Source organism: Pan troglodytes, chromosome 12 (genome assembly GCF_028858775.2).
Source record: "Pan troglodytes isolate AG18354 chromosome 12, NHGRI_mPanTro3-v2.0_pri, whole genome shotgun sequence".
Lineage (NCBI taxonomy): Eukaryota > Metazoa > Chordata > Mammalia > Primates > Hominidae > Pan > Pan troglodytes.
The window spans coordinates 49,238,425-49,257,185 of NC_072410.2; the positions used below are offsets into that span (position 1 = coordinate 49,238,425).

Here is an 18,761-nt window from a genome sequence, read left to right on the forward strand (position 1 = left end):
CGTAAATCAGTAAATGTAATCCAGCATATAAACAGAACCAAAGACAAAAACCACATGACTACCTCAATAGATGCAGAAAAGGCCTCTGACAAAATTCAACAACACTTCATGCTAAAAACTCTCAATAAATTAGGTATTGATGGGACATATCTCAAAATAATAAGAGCTATCTATGACAAACCCACAGCCAATATCATACTGAATGGGCAAAAACTGGAAGCATTCCCTTTGAAAACTGGCACAAGACGGGGATGCCCTCTCTCACCACTCCTATTCAACACAGTGTTGGAAGTTCTGGCCAGGGCAGTTAGGCAGGAGAAGGAAATAAAGGGTATTCAATTAGGAAAAGAGGAACTCAAATTGTCCCTGTCTGCAGATGACATGATTGTATATCTAGAAAACCCCATTGTCTCAGCCCAAAATCTCCTTAAGCTGATAAGCAACTTCAGCAAAGTCTCAGGACACAAAATCAATGTACAAAAATCACAAGCATTCTTATACACCAATAACAGACAAAGAGAGAGCCAAATCATGAGTGAACTCCCATTCACAATTGCTTCAAAGAGAATAAAATACCTGGGAATCCAACTTACAAGGGATGTGAAGGACCTCTTCAAGGAGAACTACAAACCACTGCTCAATGAAATAAAAGAGGATACAAACAAATGGAAGAACATTCCATGCTCATGGGTAGGAAGAATCAATATCGTGAAAATGGCCATACTGCCCAAGGTAATTTATAGATTCAATGCCATCCCCATCAAGCTACCAATGACTTTCTTCACAGAATTGGAAAAAACTACTTTAAAGTTCATATGGAACCAAAAAAGAGCCTGCATCGCCAAGTCAATCCTAAGTCAAAAGAACAAAGCCGGAGGCATCATGCTACCTGACTTCAAACTATACTACAAGGCTACAGTAACCAAAACAGCATGGTACTGGTACCAAAACAGAGATATAGATCAATGAAACAGAACAGAGCCCTCAGAAGTAATGCTGCATATCTACAACCATCAGATCTTTGACAAACCTGACAAAAACAAGCAATGGGGAAAGGATTCCCTATTTAATAAATGGTGCTGGGAAAACTGGCTACCCATATGTAGAAAGCTGAAACTGGATCCCTTCCTTACACCTTATACAAAAATTAATTCAAGATGGATTAAAGACTTACATGTTAGACCGAAAACCATAAAAACCCTAGAAGAAAACCTAGGCAATACCATTCAGGACATAAGCATGGGCAAGGACTTCATGTCTAAAACACCAAAAGCAATGGCAACGAAAGCCAAAATTGACAAATGGGATCTCATTAAACTAAAGAGCTTCTGCACAGCAAAAGAAACTACCATCAGAGTGAACAGGCAACCTACAAAATGGGAGAAAATTTTTGCAACCTACTTATCTGACAAAGGACTAATATCCAGAATCTACAGTGAACTCAAACAAATTTACAAGAAAAAAAAAACAACCCCATCAAAAAGTGGGCGAAGGATATGAACAGACACTTCTCAAAAGAAGACATTTATGCAGCCAAAAAACACATGAAAAAATGCTCATCATCACTGGCCATCAGAGAAATGCAAATCAAAACCACAATGAGATACCATCTCACACCAGTTAGAATGGCGATCATTAAAAAGTCAGGAAACAACAGGTGCTGGAGAGGAAGTGGAGAAATAGGAACACTTTTACACTGTTGGTGGGACTGGAAACTAGTTCAACCATTGTGGAAGTCAGTGTGGCGATTCCTCAGGGATCTAGAACTAGAAATACCATTTGACCCAGCCATCCCATTACTGGGTATATACCCAAAGGATTATAAATCATGCTGCTATAAAGACACATGCACATGTACGTTTATTGCGGCACTATTCACAATAGCAAAGACTTGGAACCAACCCAAATGTCCAACAACGATAGACTGGATTAAGAAAATGTGCCACATATACACCATGGAATACTATGCAGCCATAAAAAATGATGAGTTCATGTCCTTTGTAGGGACATGGATGAAACTGGAAATCATCACTCTCAGCAAACTATCACGAGGACAAAAAACCAAACACCGCATGTTCTCACTCACAGGTGGGAATTGAACAATGAGAACACACGGACACAGGAAGGGGAACATCACACTCTGGGGACTGTTGTGGGGTGGGGGTAGGGGGGAGGGATAGCATTAGGAGATATACCTAATGTTAAATGACGAGTTAATGGGTGCAGCACACCAACATGGCACAGGTATACATATGTAACAAACCTGCACATTGTGCACATGTACCCTAAAACTTAAAGTGTTATAAAAAAATAAAAATAAAAATAAAGACATTACTGGGAGAACTGGAGAAATCTAAATAATGTCTGTAATGCACTAGTATGAATTTCCTAATTCTCATGGCTTTATTGTGGTCATATAGGAGAATGTCCTTTTATAGGAAATGAGACTATATTACACAAAAGTGATTGTGCAGCAGGTCAACAACGTATTCCCAAATAACTAAGGAGAAAGAGAAGTTCCTTGTGCCATATTTCCCTTTTCTATAACTTTGTTATTGTTCCCCTCCCCACAAAATACTCCAAAGAAGATCTAAAGGAGAAACAGAAAACACACAAACATAACTGGAGATGTATGCTGTTTTCAAATGCTGATTAAACAAGCAGATAAAAATTCAGTAAAGATGACAATTTCAACAATACAGTTGATCAACTGGACCAATGTAATTCACTACATCAGTAGAAAAAAGGAGAAAACATGTATGATCATATCCATAGATCAGGAAAAACATTTGAAAAATTAAATACCCATTCATGATAAAACTCACTTAGAAAACATCCTCAAGCTGATAAAAGGCACCCATTAAAAATCTACAGGTAATATTAAACTTAATGACAAAACACTAACTCTATTCTCCTGCCCTCCAAGAATAGGGAACAGGGCAAGATGTCTGCTTTTACTACTTGTTTTGGTATCATATTCAATGTTCTAGCCAGTGCATTAGGCAAGAAAAAGAAATAAAAGGCATGAGAACTGCAAAGGAAGGAGTAAAACTGCTCTGTTCCCTGGTGAAATGATTATGTATGAAAAATAGACTTTATACCTGAGGATCCCAGTAAATTTAAAGAAGAAACTCTTGAAATCTTAGAGGAGTTACTGAACATAAAACAGAGAACAAATAGATATATGTCAACCACTGGAACTTTTGCCTTGTATAAATTCTCTACAGCACTCATTGCCCTAAAACATCCCACAGTAGGCATGAAAGCTCTGACCCAAAGAACAATAAATTAAAATTAAAATTAACTTGTTGGGACCTACAAATTGGCATGACGACAGTATTTCTATATATAAGCAATGAACAATGAGAAAACTTAAATTTTAAAATGCCATATACCATAGTATATTAACTACTTAGGAATATATTTAGTAGATGTGTAAAATCTACACAATGAAAATTACAATATGTCACTGGGGGACATTAAAGATGACTTAAATAAGTGGGGAAGAAAAATCTCACCATGTTCATGCATAGGAAGACTGAAAATTCAAATGTCAATCTACAAAATTGATCTACAGATTCCATACAATCCCCAAAAAAATCCCAGTATGCTTATTCTAAAATTTGTATGAAAATGCAAAGGACTTGAAATAGCAAAAATAATTTTGAAAACAAAAACAAGGTTGGAGGACATAACCTGATTTCAAGACTTACTATAAAGCTACAGTAATCAAGACATTGTGGTACTGGTGTAAAGATAAATAAAAAGAACAAAGAAACAGAGTAGAAACTCTAAAACTTACACATATAAGGCCAACTAATTTTGACCAAGGTTCCAACTAACTTCAATAAGGAAATAATCATTTTTGAAAAGTGGTGCTAGAATATTCCTAGGAAAGAAAATGATCCTCAACTGCATAACTTACACCACAAATGAGAATTTGGAAACAGATCACAGACTTGATCACAAAGTTAAGACCATAACATTTCTACATGAAAATACAGGAGAAAACTTCTACAACACTTGATTAGGCAACATTTCTTAATCAGGACACAAAAAAGTACTAATCATTAAAAAAAAAATTACCAAAGTGGAATCATCGAAATTAAAGCTTTCTGTTCCCCAGAGACACCATTAAGAAAACAAAAATCACACCACAGACTATGAGAAAATATTCACAATACACAGAGGATTTGTATCTGGAATATATTATAAAAATTCCTATAATACTGAGACAATCCAATGGATAAAAGTGAACAGATACTTCATAAATAAAATCATGCAAATGGGCAAGCGACACAGAAAAGATGCTCAGCATCATTAGTCATCATGGAAATACAAATTAAAATTACAATACCATACTGTTTCATACTCACATTTAGAATGAGTGAAATTAAAAATAACTGTTAATACCCAGTGTTGGCAAGGATGTGGAATAACTGAAACTCACATATGCAGTTAATGGGAACAAAAAACAGTAGAAGTGGTTCCAGTTCCAGGTTAGCATATCTAATCCTAGATGAGATGAGCTATAAAACCTAGATAGACTACATGGAGCAGCTATTGGAAGACTGTGGAAAATAACAGAAGCAGGCAGATTGAAGATCATAAAATCTGAAATATCATCAAAATGGTAATGAGTTTGCCATCATTTTTGTTTCCTCTGTCATTCCTTGGCCTGAACTCAATATAGCCTGAAACCTAAAAGTGGATATCAGCACAGAGAGAAAGACTTCACAGCAAAGCCTTCTAGTTCAGGCTTCAGGAATGAAAGAAAGGTCTCCCAACACTCTATATAGAGTGTGGAATCCCCTTTTTCCTTATCTCTGTATATTAGTCATAGCATCCCAGTAATCTCATGGTGGCAATGGTACAAGCAGTAACAGAGGCCTGCTTTAGCAGGAGCCTAAAGTTCTGAAGAAGGGAAACCTTCAACTTACACCAAAGGAAATGTGGTCTCAAGAGTGACCACGCCTGGTTGGTTTTTTCCCCTTCTGTCCTGTGCCACTCGGCCCTGACACAATGTAGTCACAGAAAGTACATAGAAAAGGGATAAAAGTACCTAGAAAAGGGCAACTAGGCACACACACAGACAACAGATGTGAACAGCACTGCAAAATCTTTGAAAACTGAATGGACTTGGAACAACAACCTACAGAAGGCTGGCTGGAATTTTTAACCTGCAACTAGTTGGGTTTCTGCTAAAACTAGTTGTCTGCTAAAACAAAAACATCAACGTTCTCTATGGCATTTAAACAAGACTTGTCATTTCATAGCACGTCATTATGAAATACAATCCAAAATTATTCATCATATTTAGAAACAGAAAAATCTCAGCTCAAATGGTGTCTTAGTCTGTTTGCACTGCTATTAAGGAATACTTGAGGCTGGGTAATTTACCAAGTAAAAAGGTTTATTTGGCTCACAGTTCTGCAGGCTGTGTAAGAAGCATGGGACCAGCATCTGCTTCTAGTGAGGAACTCAGGAAGCTTCCAATCACAGCAGAAGTGGAAGGGGAGAGCCCACATCACACGGGAAGAGAAAAGAAGTGGAAGGTGGGGAGGAGGGGAGTCATTCTTTTTTAAACAACCAGCTCTTGGGTGAACTACGAGCCAGAACTCACTCATTACCACAGGGAGGTCACTGAGCCATTCATGAGGGATCTGCCCCCATAACCCAAACATCTCTCTTTAGGTCCCACCTCTAATGCTGGGGATCAAATTTCAAAATGAGATTTTGAAGAGACAAATATAAAAACTAAATCACATGGGAACAGACACCAAGGCTAGGATAAAAGAGATATCAGAATTCCCTAACAAAAACTATAAAACAGCAGAAATAAATGAAAACTGGATACTTACATGCAGAAGAATGAAGCTAGAACTCTGTATCTTTCGCCATATACAAAAATCAAATCAAAATGGATTAAAAACTTAAACCTATGACCTCAAACCATGAAACTACTACAGAAAAACATGAGGGAAAATCTTTAGGATATTGGTCTGGGCAAAAATTTCTTGAGCAATACCCCACAAGCACAGGTAACCAAAGCGAAAATGGACAAATGGGATCACATCAAATTAAAAAGCTTCTTTACAGCAAAGGGTACAATCAATAAAGTGAAGAAGACAACCTACAGAATGGAAGAGAATATCTGCAAACTACCCATCTCACAAGGGATTAATAACCAGAATACATAAAGAGCTCAAACAATTCCATAGGAAAAAAATCTAATAATCCAATCAAAACACTAAAACTAAAAACTACAATGAGATATCATCTCACCCCAGTTAAAATGGCTTATATCGAAAAGACAGGCAACAACAAATGCTGGCGAAGACGTGGAGAAAAGGGAACCCTTGTATACTATTGCTTGGAATGTAAATTAGTGCAATCGCTAAGGAGAATAGTTTGGAGGTTCCTTAAAAAAACTAAAAACTGAGCTACAATATGATCCAGCAATCCCACTGCTGAGTATATACCCAAAAGAAAGGAAATCAGTATATGGAAGACTGATTTTGTTACTCAAAAGCAATCTACAGTTTCAATGCAATCCCATGTTTGTTGCAGCACTGTTTGTGGTAAGCTAAGATTCGGAAGCAGCCTATGTGTCCATCAATAGATGGGTAAGAAAATGTGGTACATATACACAGTGGAGTACTATTCAGACATAGAAAATGATGAGATCCAGTCATTTACAACAATATGGATGGAACTAGAGATCATTACGTTAAATGAAATAAACCAGGCATAAAAAGACAAACACTGCATGTTGTCACTTATTTGTGGAATCTAAAAATCCAAACAATTGAACTCATGGACATAGAGAGTAGAAGGATGGTTACCAGAGGCTGAGAAAGGTAGTGAGGGGTTTGAGGAGAGATGGGGATGGTTAATGGGCGCACACACACACACACACACACACAAAAATAGAAAGAATGAATAAGACCTACTATATAACACAAAACGGTGACTATAGTAAATAATGACTGTACATTTTAAAATAACTTAGTGTAATTGCATTGTTTGCAACTCAACGGATAAAAATGCTTGAAGGGATGTACCCCATTCTTCACAATGTCCTTATTTCACACTGCATGCTTGTATCAAACATCTCATGTACCCCATAAACATATACATCTACTATGTACCAATGAAAATTAAAAAGAAAAATAAAAGAAATTTCTACAGCCACCTCAATCTTTAGCAATCACCACCCAGAGCAGTTAGCAGCCACCAACATCAAGGTAAGACTGCCACCAGCAAAAAGTAACTCACTGAAGGTTCAAATAATTGTTAGCATTTTTAAACAATAAAGAATTTTTAAATTAAGGTATGTACTTTTTTTAGACATAACACTATTATACACTTAATAGAGTACAGTATAGTGTAAACATAACTTGTATATCACTGGGAAACCAAAAAATTCATGTGACCGGCTTTGTTGCAGTGGTCTGGAACTGAACCTGCAATATATCTGAGGTACGCCTGTAAACCTATAGGCTTAAAAAAACTCAGCAAACCCCAAACAAGATGTACCAAAGAAATCTATACCTAGAAAAAGAAGACATTACATTAAAAAGACACGTGCACACACTTGTACAGCAGCACAATTTGCAACTGCAAAGACATAAAAACCTAAATGCCCATCAACCAGTGAGTAGATAAAGAAAATGTGGTATATATACACCACGGAATACTACTCAGCCATAAAAAGGAATGAAATAATGTCTTTTGCAGTAACTTTGATGGAGCTGGAGGCCATTATTCTAAGTGAAGTAACTCATAAAAACCTAAGTGCCCATCAACCAACGACAATTTTTAAATTAAGGTAGGTACATTTTTTTAGACATAACACTATTATACACTTCATAGAGTACAGTATAGTGTAAACATAACTTGTACATGCACTGGGAAACCAAAAAATTTAGGTGACCGGCTTTATTGCAGTGGTCTGGAACTGAACCTGCAATATATCTGAGGTATGCCTGTAAACCTATGGGCTTAAAAAAACTACATATTGGGTACGGTGTGCATACTACTCGGGTGATGGGTGCACTAAAATCTCAGAAATCACCACTAAAGAACTTATCCATGTAACCAAAACAACCTTTATCCCAAAAATTACTGAAATGAAAATTTAAAAATTAAAAAAAAATAAGAAACCCATATCTAGAAGCATAATCAATGTGCTGGAAAAAAATTAAAATAATCAGAGAAAAATAACACATTGTTCTTACATAGAGAACAATGACTCAAATGACTATGAATTTTTTGTCAGAAACCATGGAATCCAGAAGGAAGGAGCATATTTTTTTAGTGCTGAAAGAAAAGTACTGCCAACCCAATCACACGATCCATTTAAAAATCAATTAATTGGACTTGAGCAAAAGGAAACACCTTTGTTTTTTGAAAGACTTTTTTAAGAGGATAAGAAGACAAGTCGCATACTGTGAAGAGATATTTGCAAATAACATATCCAGAAAAGACTCGTATCCAGAATATATTAAGAACTCTCAAAACTCACCAATAAGAAAGCAAACAACCCTATTTAAAAAGCACTTCACCGAAGAGGATGGCAAATAAGCTCTTGAAACGGTGTTCATAATAATTAGCCATTAAGGAAGTACATGCAAATTAAAACTATGTTGAGATACCACTGTACAACTATAAAAATGGCTAAAATATATTGACAATTTACACATCGGTGAGGATGTGGAGTAACTAGAATGCTCACCCATTGCTAGCAGGAATGCAAAATGATACAGACACTCTGAAAAACTAGTATTAGTTTAGCTCTGAATAATTCTTACAAAGTTAAATATACACCTATACCATATAACTCAGGAATCCTCTTTCTTAGTATTTACTGTAGAGAAACAAAAACCTGTATATAAATGTTTACAGCAGTTCTAATTTTAATGGTCCCAAACTAGAAACAACTCAAATATCCTTCAGTGAGTGAATGGATAAACAAACTCAATTACAATAAAATATTACTGCATTTAATAAAGCAATAAAAAAGCACTACTGATCCACACAAGATGGATGTGTCAAATGCATTTTGCAAAGTAAAAAAATCAGACCCAAAAGGCTGTTACATATTTTATGATTCCATTTGTGTGACACTCTAGAAAGGCAAAACTCTAGGGAAGAAAACAGACCAGGGACTGCCAGGGGTGAGGGATCAGAGGAAAGACTGTCTCCAAAGGAACGGCATAGGGGAATTTGGGGATTGATGGAACTGCTCATATGAAACTGTAGCAATGGATAGAATTGTAAAGCACAGAAAGTGAAATTTATAAGTATGGAAATTTTCAAAGGTGAACCAGGATATGAGGCAAAGATGGAATGCAGAATGTGACTAATGAATCTAACTATATTATAAATGAATCACGTACTCATACTGAAGAATATGGGGAAGGGAGATGCTGACTTAAGAAACTTTAGCAAACAGCATTTTTGTCTAGATATTTTAATGATAAATTCGAAACTGCAGATAAACACTGTACTCTAGATGCAGAATTTGTTTTTCATGTGGGTAGGGGCTATGAATTCTGAAACTATTTATATATTAGGGTAAATATATTACAGATAATGAGAGCCAGTTTTATCGCTATTAGAGACAGAAGTTACAAATAAAGAAAGGGGAAAGGCTAGAATCAACCTTGTGGATCTGTACTAGAGTCAGAGGTATCAATATGGACACATGATTTAAAACACACACACACGTTAAAAGATACAGATATGAGTATACACATAAATTTACAAATCTACCTATATTTCTTAGCTTTATTCACTGAGAAAGGCTAGACACAGCAACATCCCACCAGCAATGAGCATGCCAGGTCCTTACATCTTGCTTTCTAAATAGTATACTCCTTCCTCCCTTCAAAAATAAGAGGGTTTTTTGGCTGGGCATGGTGGCTCACGTCTGTAATCCCAGCATTTTGGGAGGCCGAGGTGGGCAGATCACCTGAGGTCAGGAGTTCAAGACCAGCCTGGCCAACATGGTGAAACCCTGTCTCTACTAAAAATACAGAAAATTAGCTGGGCTTGGTGGTGCAGACCTGTAATCCCAGCTACTCTGGAGGTTGAGGCAGGTGAATTGCTTGAACCCGGGAGATGGAGTTCTTGCTTGATCTTGAGCCAAGATCAAGCCACTGCAGTCCAGCCTGGGCGACAGAGCAAGACTCCGGCTCAAAAAGAAAGAAAACAACGACAACAACAACAACAAAAAGAGGGATTTTTAATGAAACAGTTGATTCCAGCTCTGGGGCAGGGTACAGGAGCCAACCTAAAAGTGCTCTAAATAGCTAAAAAGAGAACTTGAGCAACAAAATAGTAATGGTAGCACTGGATTATAATCCAAATAATGAAATAAACACTCATGAGTCTACAGTAATGAAAATAAATAACCTAGGGCGGAATAAATGAGGGAAGAACAATTCTCCTTACAGAAGAATTCCAATTAACAAATGTAAAAGAGATGAAAGACATAAAAAAATTAAAACACCAGAGTAATAACTGCTACAGCCAAGATCCACTCATGAATGCTAAAATTAGTAGTCAAAGTTTAAGCAGAAACAGGTTATTTGTAGAGTCTAACAAAATCTCCCTCAAATGTTTAGTATCTCCAAAGGAAAAACAATAACCTTACAGTGGAGAATCCTAGCAGATACCACTTTAGCCAAGTGACCAAGGTTAACATCACCAGTAATGTATATCAACATAATGTGCTCTCTGTTGTGACGTGTTGAGAATGCATAACCCTAATCTAACCTTGAACCATCAAACAATGCTAAATTGAAGAAGCTTCTTCAAAATAACTGATTAGCACTCTTCAAAGCGTCAAGGTCATGAAAGACAAAAAAAGACTGGGAAACTGTCATAGATTGGAGGAGTCTAAGACATGACAACTAAAATGCAAGACGGAATCCTGGGTTGGATCTGAAACAAAAAAGGTTCATTTGTGGAAAAACCTGGTGAAATCAATGTTAGACTATATAGTTTTACACCAATAATAATTTCTTATTTTGATAAATATTTTATGGTTATGATGTTACAGTAAGATGTTAACATAAATGGAAGCTTCAGTAAAGGTTACATGGACAACCTCTAACATATCCCCCAATGACATCTACCTCCTGGTATTCAGGACCTTGTGGAATTCCCAACCCTTGGGTGAGAGCTTTAGACAGTGACTCATTTCTACTGAAGAGAATGTGGCAGAGGTGACGAGATGACACACTCAAGGGTAGGTTACAAAAAGACTGTGGCTTTTGTTTTGGGCACCCTCTCTTGCCCTCTCACTGCCTCACTAAGGGAAGCTTAGGTGTCATATTATGAGTGCCTTATAGAATCAAAAAGCCCATGTCTCTGGCCAAAGCCATGGCCATATGAGTGAGGCTGGAAGCATATCCTCTCAGGCAAGCCCTGTGATGAGACCACATTTGCAGCCAATACCTTGTTTGCAACCTTCTGAGACAACCTAAGCCAGAAGTACCCAAATAAGCTACATTTAGATTTCTGACCTACATAAATTTTCAGATGTTTATTAAGTTGCTATATTTCAGGGTAACATGATACACAGCAATAGATAATACAGAAACTCGCTGTGCTATTTCTGCAACTCCTAAGTCTAAAATTATCTCAAAATGAAAAAGTTTGAATATATTTTATACACATATACTTTATAAATATTTTATACATATATACTTTATAAATTTTTTTTTTTTGAGGCAGAGTCTCGCTTTGTTGCCAGGCTGGAGTGCAGTGGTGCAATCTTGGCTCACTGCAGCCTCCGCCTCCCAGGTTCAAGCGATTCTCCTGCCTCAGCCTCCTGAGTAGCTGGGATTACAAGCATGTGCCACCATGCCCAGCTAATTTTGTATTTTTAGTAGAGATGGGGCTTCTCCATGTTGATCATGCTGGTCTCAAATTCTCAACCTCGGGTGATCCACCCACCTTGGCCTCCCAAAGTGCTGGGATTACAGGTGTGAGCCACCGCACCCAGCCCTTTATAAATATTTTATAAGGTATATTTACTTATATATATGTTTTATGCATCTGTGTGTGTGTGTGTGTGTGTGTGTGTGTGTGTAGTTTGCATTATTTATGGACTGTGGAGTTCGATAAACCTAGGTTCAAATGCCACCTCCAATGCTCAATGGCCATGTGATCTTGGGCAAAATATTTTCTCTAAGTCTCAGGTTTTTTAAATCCACAACTGAGGTAATAACATCTATTTCTGATTATCACACTAAGTATAATATAAGCATCCACTACAAATGTACACCCTGAACAAATGGCATTATTGTTAGTTCATATATATAATCATCTATTACTTTCTTCTCATTCATAGCTTTATCTCATTTTTAAGGTATTCAGTACAATACCTTAGCATTTAACCTTTGAAGAGTTTAAAAACTGCATATGAAATTGTCAATGTTTTAATTTCTAAACTTCTTTTTTTTTTTTTTTTTAAGTATCAATACTGACCAGCCTTGCCAACATGGCAAAACCTCGTCTCTACTAAAAATACAAAAATTAGCCAGGCATGGTGGTGCACGCCTGTGGTCCCAGCTATTCAGGTGGCTGAGGCGGGACGGGAACCCAGGGGGCGGAGGTTTCAGTGAACCAAGATCACATCACTGTACTCTGGCCTGGGTGACAGAGCGAGACTCTGTCTCAAAGAAAAAAATTTTTAAAGGTATCATTACTGATCTCTATGGCACTCTACTATTTTTAACATTGAAATCAGAGATTGACCTTGTTTTTTTGCCCCAATCTATTATCTCAATCCCTAACTTTTAGAGCTATAAGGGACTTTTCAGCATTCCAACCCTTTCCTTCTACATATGAGTGCCAAGGATATTAAATCAGTTGTCCAGGATCATGGTTGGAAGTGTTGGAATTAGGGTTCAAATTTGTTAATCCTTACTCTGATTAAACAGAATGCATTTGAATGTTCTTTCTCTTGCCTACAAACAACATCTTTTGGCACAAGTAACAGTCAGCATCTCAGTTTCCCAGTAGGAAAATAGAGATATCATCACCTGCTTCATAGGATCATGATGAGAACTAAGTAGGATAGCATATCTAAGTTCCTTATTGCCATGACTACTACCACATGTAGATTATGAATAAACATTTCTTTCTTCCTCCTTTCCAAGCCTAGCGCTCTCCACTGTGGTACGATGCCTCTTCAACTATAAGGTAAAATACTAAACATACAGGTAGTTCTGTTTCACCATATCATAAGAGGCTCATTAAGTAAAACTGAGTTAATGGCAATGTGCTAAAATTGGGCTGAATAATATAAATCTAACGAACTTATCCCTGAATTGGGTTTCCTTTCCTACAATAATCTATGAGGTGGGGCATCATATCAGGGAGCACATTATGTTGACAGATGTTTTACTGGCGATGCTAATCTTCATCATTTGACTAAACTGGTATCTGCCAGGATTTTCCACTGTAAAGCCACTTTCTTTGTAAATACTAAATATTTGAGGGAAGTCATGAAATGGAACCAGAGAGCTGGAGAAGAGAGAGAGAGAGGGAGAGCGGAAGAGAGAGAGTAACCAAGCACCCATGTACGTGTGTGCAACCTCCAAAGGAGATCTTCAGCATATGTCCAACACAGTAAATTAATTCGTAATTGTATCATTGGATGATCAAAGATTCTTTTCAAGGTCATTCAATTTTTAAAAACACTTGATGTCAAGTCTTGCCAAAAGCCCTCTGAAAGTACAAATGCATTACTGTCATATGTTCTCTCTTACTTAACACATTTATTCCTTGAAAGACTTCTAGTAATTAGCCAGACACAACCTCCACTCAGAGAAATCACACGGCCTTTCCCCCAAGAACCGATATCTACTTAAGTATTTGAAACCCTTTATTACAAAGTCCATCCAGCTTGCTTGTTATCACAATGAGACTCACCGATCTGCAGATACTGGGGTCCCCTCTGGATTGGAATGTCCTTCGAAATCTGAAATGTTCACTTGTATTTGCCTGGAGGTTACTATCTGGCTATTCTGAGAAGGTATGGTTTTCAAGTCCTGAGTAATAGTGTTACTGTCTGGAAGAGAAGGCTGTACGACTTGGAAATCCAGTGAAGATTTAGGTCCTAGAAAACCTAAAGATTCTTGATCCTGTGCTACAGGTTTACTGGTCAATAATTTGGAGGTTGGTTCCAGTGATCTCGAAGATACAGTATGTAAGTCAAAGTTAAACTCACTATTCATCCTCGCTTTAGAAGCAGCATCCAATGAATGGAATCTTTCATCTAAAGTTCCACTATCCAACTTGGAAGAAGTCTTGGGACAAAGAGTTATACGAACACAAGAAAGTGCTTTTCTATTTGAAGGAGGAGTAGATGCAGATGCTGCTAATGTACAGTGATTTGGGGCTGACTGGGAGACCACAGTATTGAACTTGGCTTCAACATTTATATTAGAAATGTGTGATTTAGGCTTATGTTGATTATTCTTTTCCACTACACAATCCTGACCTTGAGGAAGGGGAAAATGGTGTTTATTCATTTGGTCATCTACACCTGGCGCTTTGCTTTGGCATTGTTCAAGAGAAATGGGAGAAGGAAGGTCTGAAGATATAGAATCCTGACCTTGAGGAAGGGGAGAATGGTTTTCTCTCATTTGATGATCTACATATGGGGCTTTGCACTGTTCAAAGAGTTCTCGTTGTTCAAGAAAAATGCAAGAAGGAAGGTCTGGAGCTACATAATCCTGATGTTGAGGAGAGGGAGAATGGTGTTTCCTCACATGGTCCTCTGCACGTGGGGCTTTGCTTTGTTCAAAGAGCTCTCGTTGTTCAAGAAAAATGCAAGAAGGAAGATCTGGAGTTATAGTTACATTCTTCTCTTTTACTCCTAGTCTGGAACTCGATCTGCTTACTCCTAGGGTGGAACTTGGTCTGCCCATGCTAATAAGGGTATGGTTATCAGAAATCTGAATTTCCTTGAAATTGCTACAATTTGCACTGGTACTGGGCTCAGAATGACTGCCTGTAAAATCTGATCTTTCTAAGGGTTTTTCTTCTTGAAAAGAATGCTCAAAATCAACAGGTAATTTTTGGCTTTGCCTTCTACCTTCTGCTAAAATAGTCACTTCTTTATCTTGTGAATTACTATGCATTTTAAATGATGAAGGGGAAGAGGTTTTCTGTTTAAGATCTCTAGGAGGATTTTGTTCTTCAGTGAAATGAGAATTAAATACCCCCACAGATGCTCCAGTACACTGGCTACCTTCAGTAACACCAACCTTAACAACAGAGGAATTGGAAATGCATTTAGAATGTCGGTGAGATGAAAAAGTGATGGAGGTAGTAAACTTTTTCATGGGTTCTGGGGATGGCATTTGTGATGAAGAATGAAAATCCACTTCTTTAGGTGGCACAAAAGCAGGTTCTACTAATTCTGACAGCCAAGGGTCCATCTTTTCATGGAATGGCATTTGAAGACCTTTGCTGATTTTGAATTCATCAGGTATAAAGTTCTGAAATGGGGAATGACTTTTTAACTGCAAGGAATTCCAAACTTTGAAATGGGAGTTGTTCTGGTCTAAGGATGCAGAAAGGTTGACGTGCTTGGCTCTGCATGATGATGGGTTCTGCCGTCCTCTGGTCATTTCTGAGGGTTCAGCAGATCTGAAAGCACAAGGGTGGCTATCTAGTTGTGGATATTCAGAAGTTAGAGTCCGGAAACATCCCTTTTCATGGCTCTCAATAATAATGTGACTACATACAGCTTCTGGCTTGCATCCCATTCCCCGTGGACTCTGTAAACCCTAGAAGATACAAACAAACAGGTTCTTATTTGAAGTAGTCCAAGTAGTTATAAACAAATCAGTTTTATACCCACGCTAAGATTAGACCATGAAGGTCATGTCATTCTTTTATAATATAACAGGACAAAGAGCACAGCAAGCAAAAAAGACAGTTAACTACAGAATAAAATGGCTCACAATGATTAAGACCACTCAAAGAGTTCTTCTAAAAAATTTCCACTAAAGTAAACAGCAAAGATTACTATTGTCCACCAGTAAGTATTCTCACCTTTCTTTTAATAATAGAAATGCCTTACTCAAATTTTTGCTGGCCACATAGCCACCAAGTGGGAGACATTTCCTGTTTCTTCTGCAGCTAGTTGTAACCACATTACTAGATTGACACCAATGGGATATGAATGAAGGCATCAAGTACTTCTGCTTCCTGTCCTTAAAATCAAGTTCTTGACCTGCATGTTCCCCCAATATCACCACCACTATCATCACTATTTTTCTTGCCTCCTGAAAATGGTAATGCATGGAACAACCTTGGAAGTCATGTGTAAGACAGCTTAGTTGTCCAGCCAGCTTGGGTCCCTGGATGACATCAAGGAACAGAGCTCACTTTCCTAACATGAACAATGACGTGAAAAAATAAAATTCTATCTTATTTGAGCCACTCTATGTTTGGCTATTACAGAAGCTTGACCTACATCCTAATATTTTACCCCTAAGAATGGGGGGAAAAACCAAGACCTTGTTTCCTGGCGCATAGGATCAGTACTCAAAGCTACCATAAATATAACATTTCTTTGAGATTTCTGTATTTTACCTATACAGTCATTATAACTTGGCATTCTATTTGATGATATAGCAACATCTGATTTCAGATAAAAATATTTTAAATTATGCTGCATCTCCCCAGGTGATGGAGTAGATATATTTTTGATGGCAGCGGCATCCCATCTGGAGTGGCTGCTGCAATGATGCCAGCTGCAGTGGGGAAGGAACAGCTAGGGCTACTCGCTGTACTGAGGTGGCGGGAGCCAGGAACAGGCAGAAGCCCCACTTCCTTCTGAGTTGGAGGGGCAGGAACCCCACCCTCCTGGGCACAGCTGCAGCTGCCCAGTCACAGCTGTAGACCCAGGCACCACTGCACTCTCGGGGATCTGGGAACTCCCTCTGCCCCTGCAGGCTCAGAATTGCCTGCTCCCACTGCCAGGCTTCTCCCCACTCCTGGTTCCCGCTCCAATTACACAGCAAAGTTGAGGCCAAGTCCAGGAACTGTTGCGACCCAGCCAGGTGTGTGCACACTTGGGACAGCACTGTCACACCAGCCCTCTGCCGCCCCTCCAGACACTGGGCACCCACAAGCACAGGAGGGAGGTTGCAGGGGCAGGGAGGGCTGAGGGCAGCTCAGAGTGGGCCTGCAGGCGCCCCTTGACATAAACAGCCTGGGTGTGCCATGGGTACCATAGATGGCAGAGATGGCAGACAGGCTCCTGGGCAGAAAGGGGCAGGTCACCAGTGAAGCCCCACCTTTAAGCCAGGGATGGGTTGAAGGGCTGCCAGTTTCGCAGAAAGGAGAACTTATAGTGCTTTTTCCGGGTCTGCCCATGGACCAATTGGCATGCACCTCCTCCCCTCTGAAGCCCATAAAAACCCTGGACTCAGCCAGACTTGGAGAGACAATGGAATGACCTGCCTGCAGATAGGAGCTAGCCACTCCGGGTCTCTTCTCTGCTGAAAGATGCAGATTATGGGATGACCTGCATGCAGGTAGGAGCTACCCATTCTGGGTCTCCTCTCTGCTGAGGGCCATACAGACAATGGGATGACCTGCCTGTGGACAGGAGCTACCCACTCTAGGTTCTCCTCTCCACTGACGGACGGACAGTCGTCAGGATGACCTGCCTGCAGAAAGGAGCTACCCACTTTGGGTCTCCTGAAAACTGTTCTGCCACTCGATGAAACTCCTCTCCATCTTGCTCACCCTCCAGTTGTCCACATACCTCATTCTTCATGGATGCAGGACAAGAGCTCAGGATCCACCAAATGGTGGGACTAAAAGAGGTGTAACACAAACAGGGCTGAAACATGCCCCCTCCCCACCTGCCATGTTGCAGGGAACAAGAAGAAGAGACAAGCTGTGGCCTTTCGGGAAGCCCAGACCTAGGGGGTCCCCGAGCCAGGACTATGACACCCTCTTTGGGGTTTTGTGGTTCCTGGTGTCTTCCAAGCTTCCAGTTGCCACCACCATATTTCCCTCACCCAGATGTGGGTGCCCACAGCAGAAGCCACGCACAGTACATCTGGTCCAGCTGCAGCCTTGCGTGGCACCAGCACCAGTGCCAGCGCTGGAGCTGCCTGCCCTACCACAGCAGTCAGCATGCCTGGCTGTGTGCAGTGGCTAGACCCCACACTTGCTTGCCCACACACCCCTCACCACTCCACACCTGGCTCATGCTTGGCAGGTGTAAGACATAGCATAGTAGTGCGAGCCAAGCACAGCCTGCCAGGCCAAGTGGGCAGAATGTGCCCAGCAGTGTGAACAATACTCAGGCAGAAGGTGCTGCTGGCCACAGTGGTTTCCAGCTTGCAAAGCGACACCCTGAGGATCCTGTGACATTTTTCTTTCTTTTCTTTTCTTCCTTGTTTAAGACAGGGTCTTGCTGTGTCACCCAGGCGGGAATGCTGTGGCACTATCACTGAAGCCACGACCTCCCAGGCTCAGGCGATCCTGCCACCTCAACCTCCTGGATAGCTGGGACAACAGGCACATGCCACTACACCGGGCTAACTTTCTTATTTTTATTTTTGTAGAGACTGGGTCTCATTTTGTTGCCCAGGCTGGTCTCCAACTCCTGGATTCAAGGGATCCTCCTGCCTCAGCCTCCCCAAAGTGCTGGGATTACAGGCATGAGCCACTGCGCCTGGCCAGATGTACTTTTCCCTATTTCTCCTGCT

The 18,761-nt window shown here is 39.5% G+C and overlaps 1 protein-coding gene across 11 annotated transcripts in view; it reads right to left on the reverse strand.

The window, feature by feature from the left end:
* The window catches only part of ALMS1 (ALMS1 centrosome and basal body associated protein), a 259,158-nt gene that overhangs the window by 135,248 nt on the left and 105,149 nt on the right, over positions 1-18,761 (reverse strand). For all 11 annotated transcript variants that reach the window (XR_008546450.2, XR_010149365.1, XR_010149367.1 and 8 more), the window contains exon 9: positions 13,951-15,815. Coding sequence is in view for 5 of the 11 variants with exons in the window: in XM_016948786.3 (XP_016804275.3) it covers positions 13,951-15,815 (1,865 nt within the window). In the remaining 6 variants the exon portion in view is untranslated. The remainder of the gene's footprint in view (positions 1-13,950; positions 15,816-18,761) is intronic.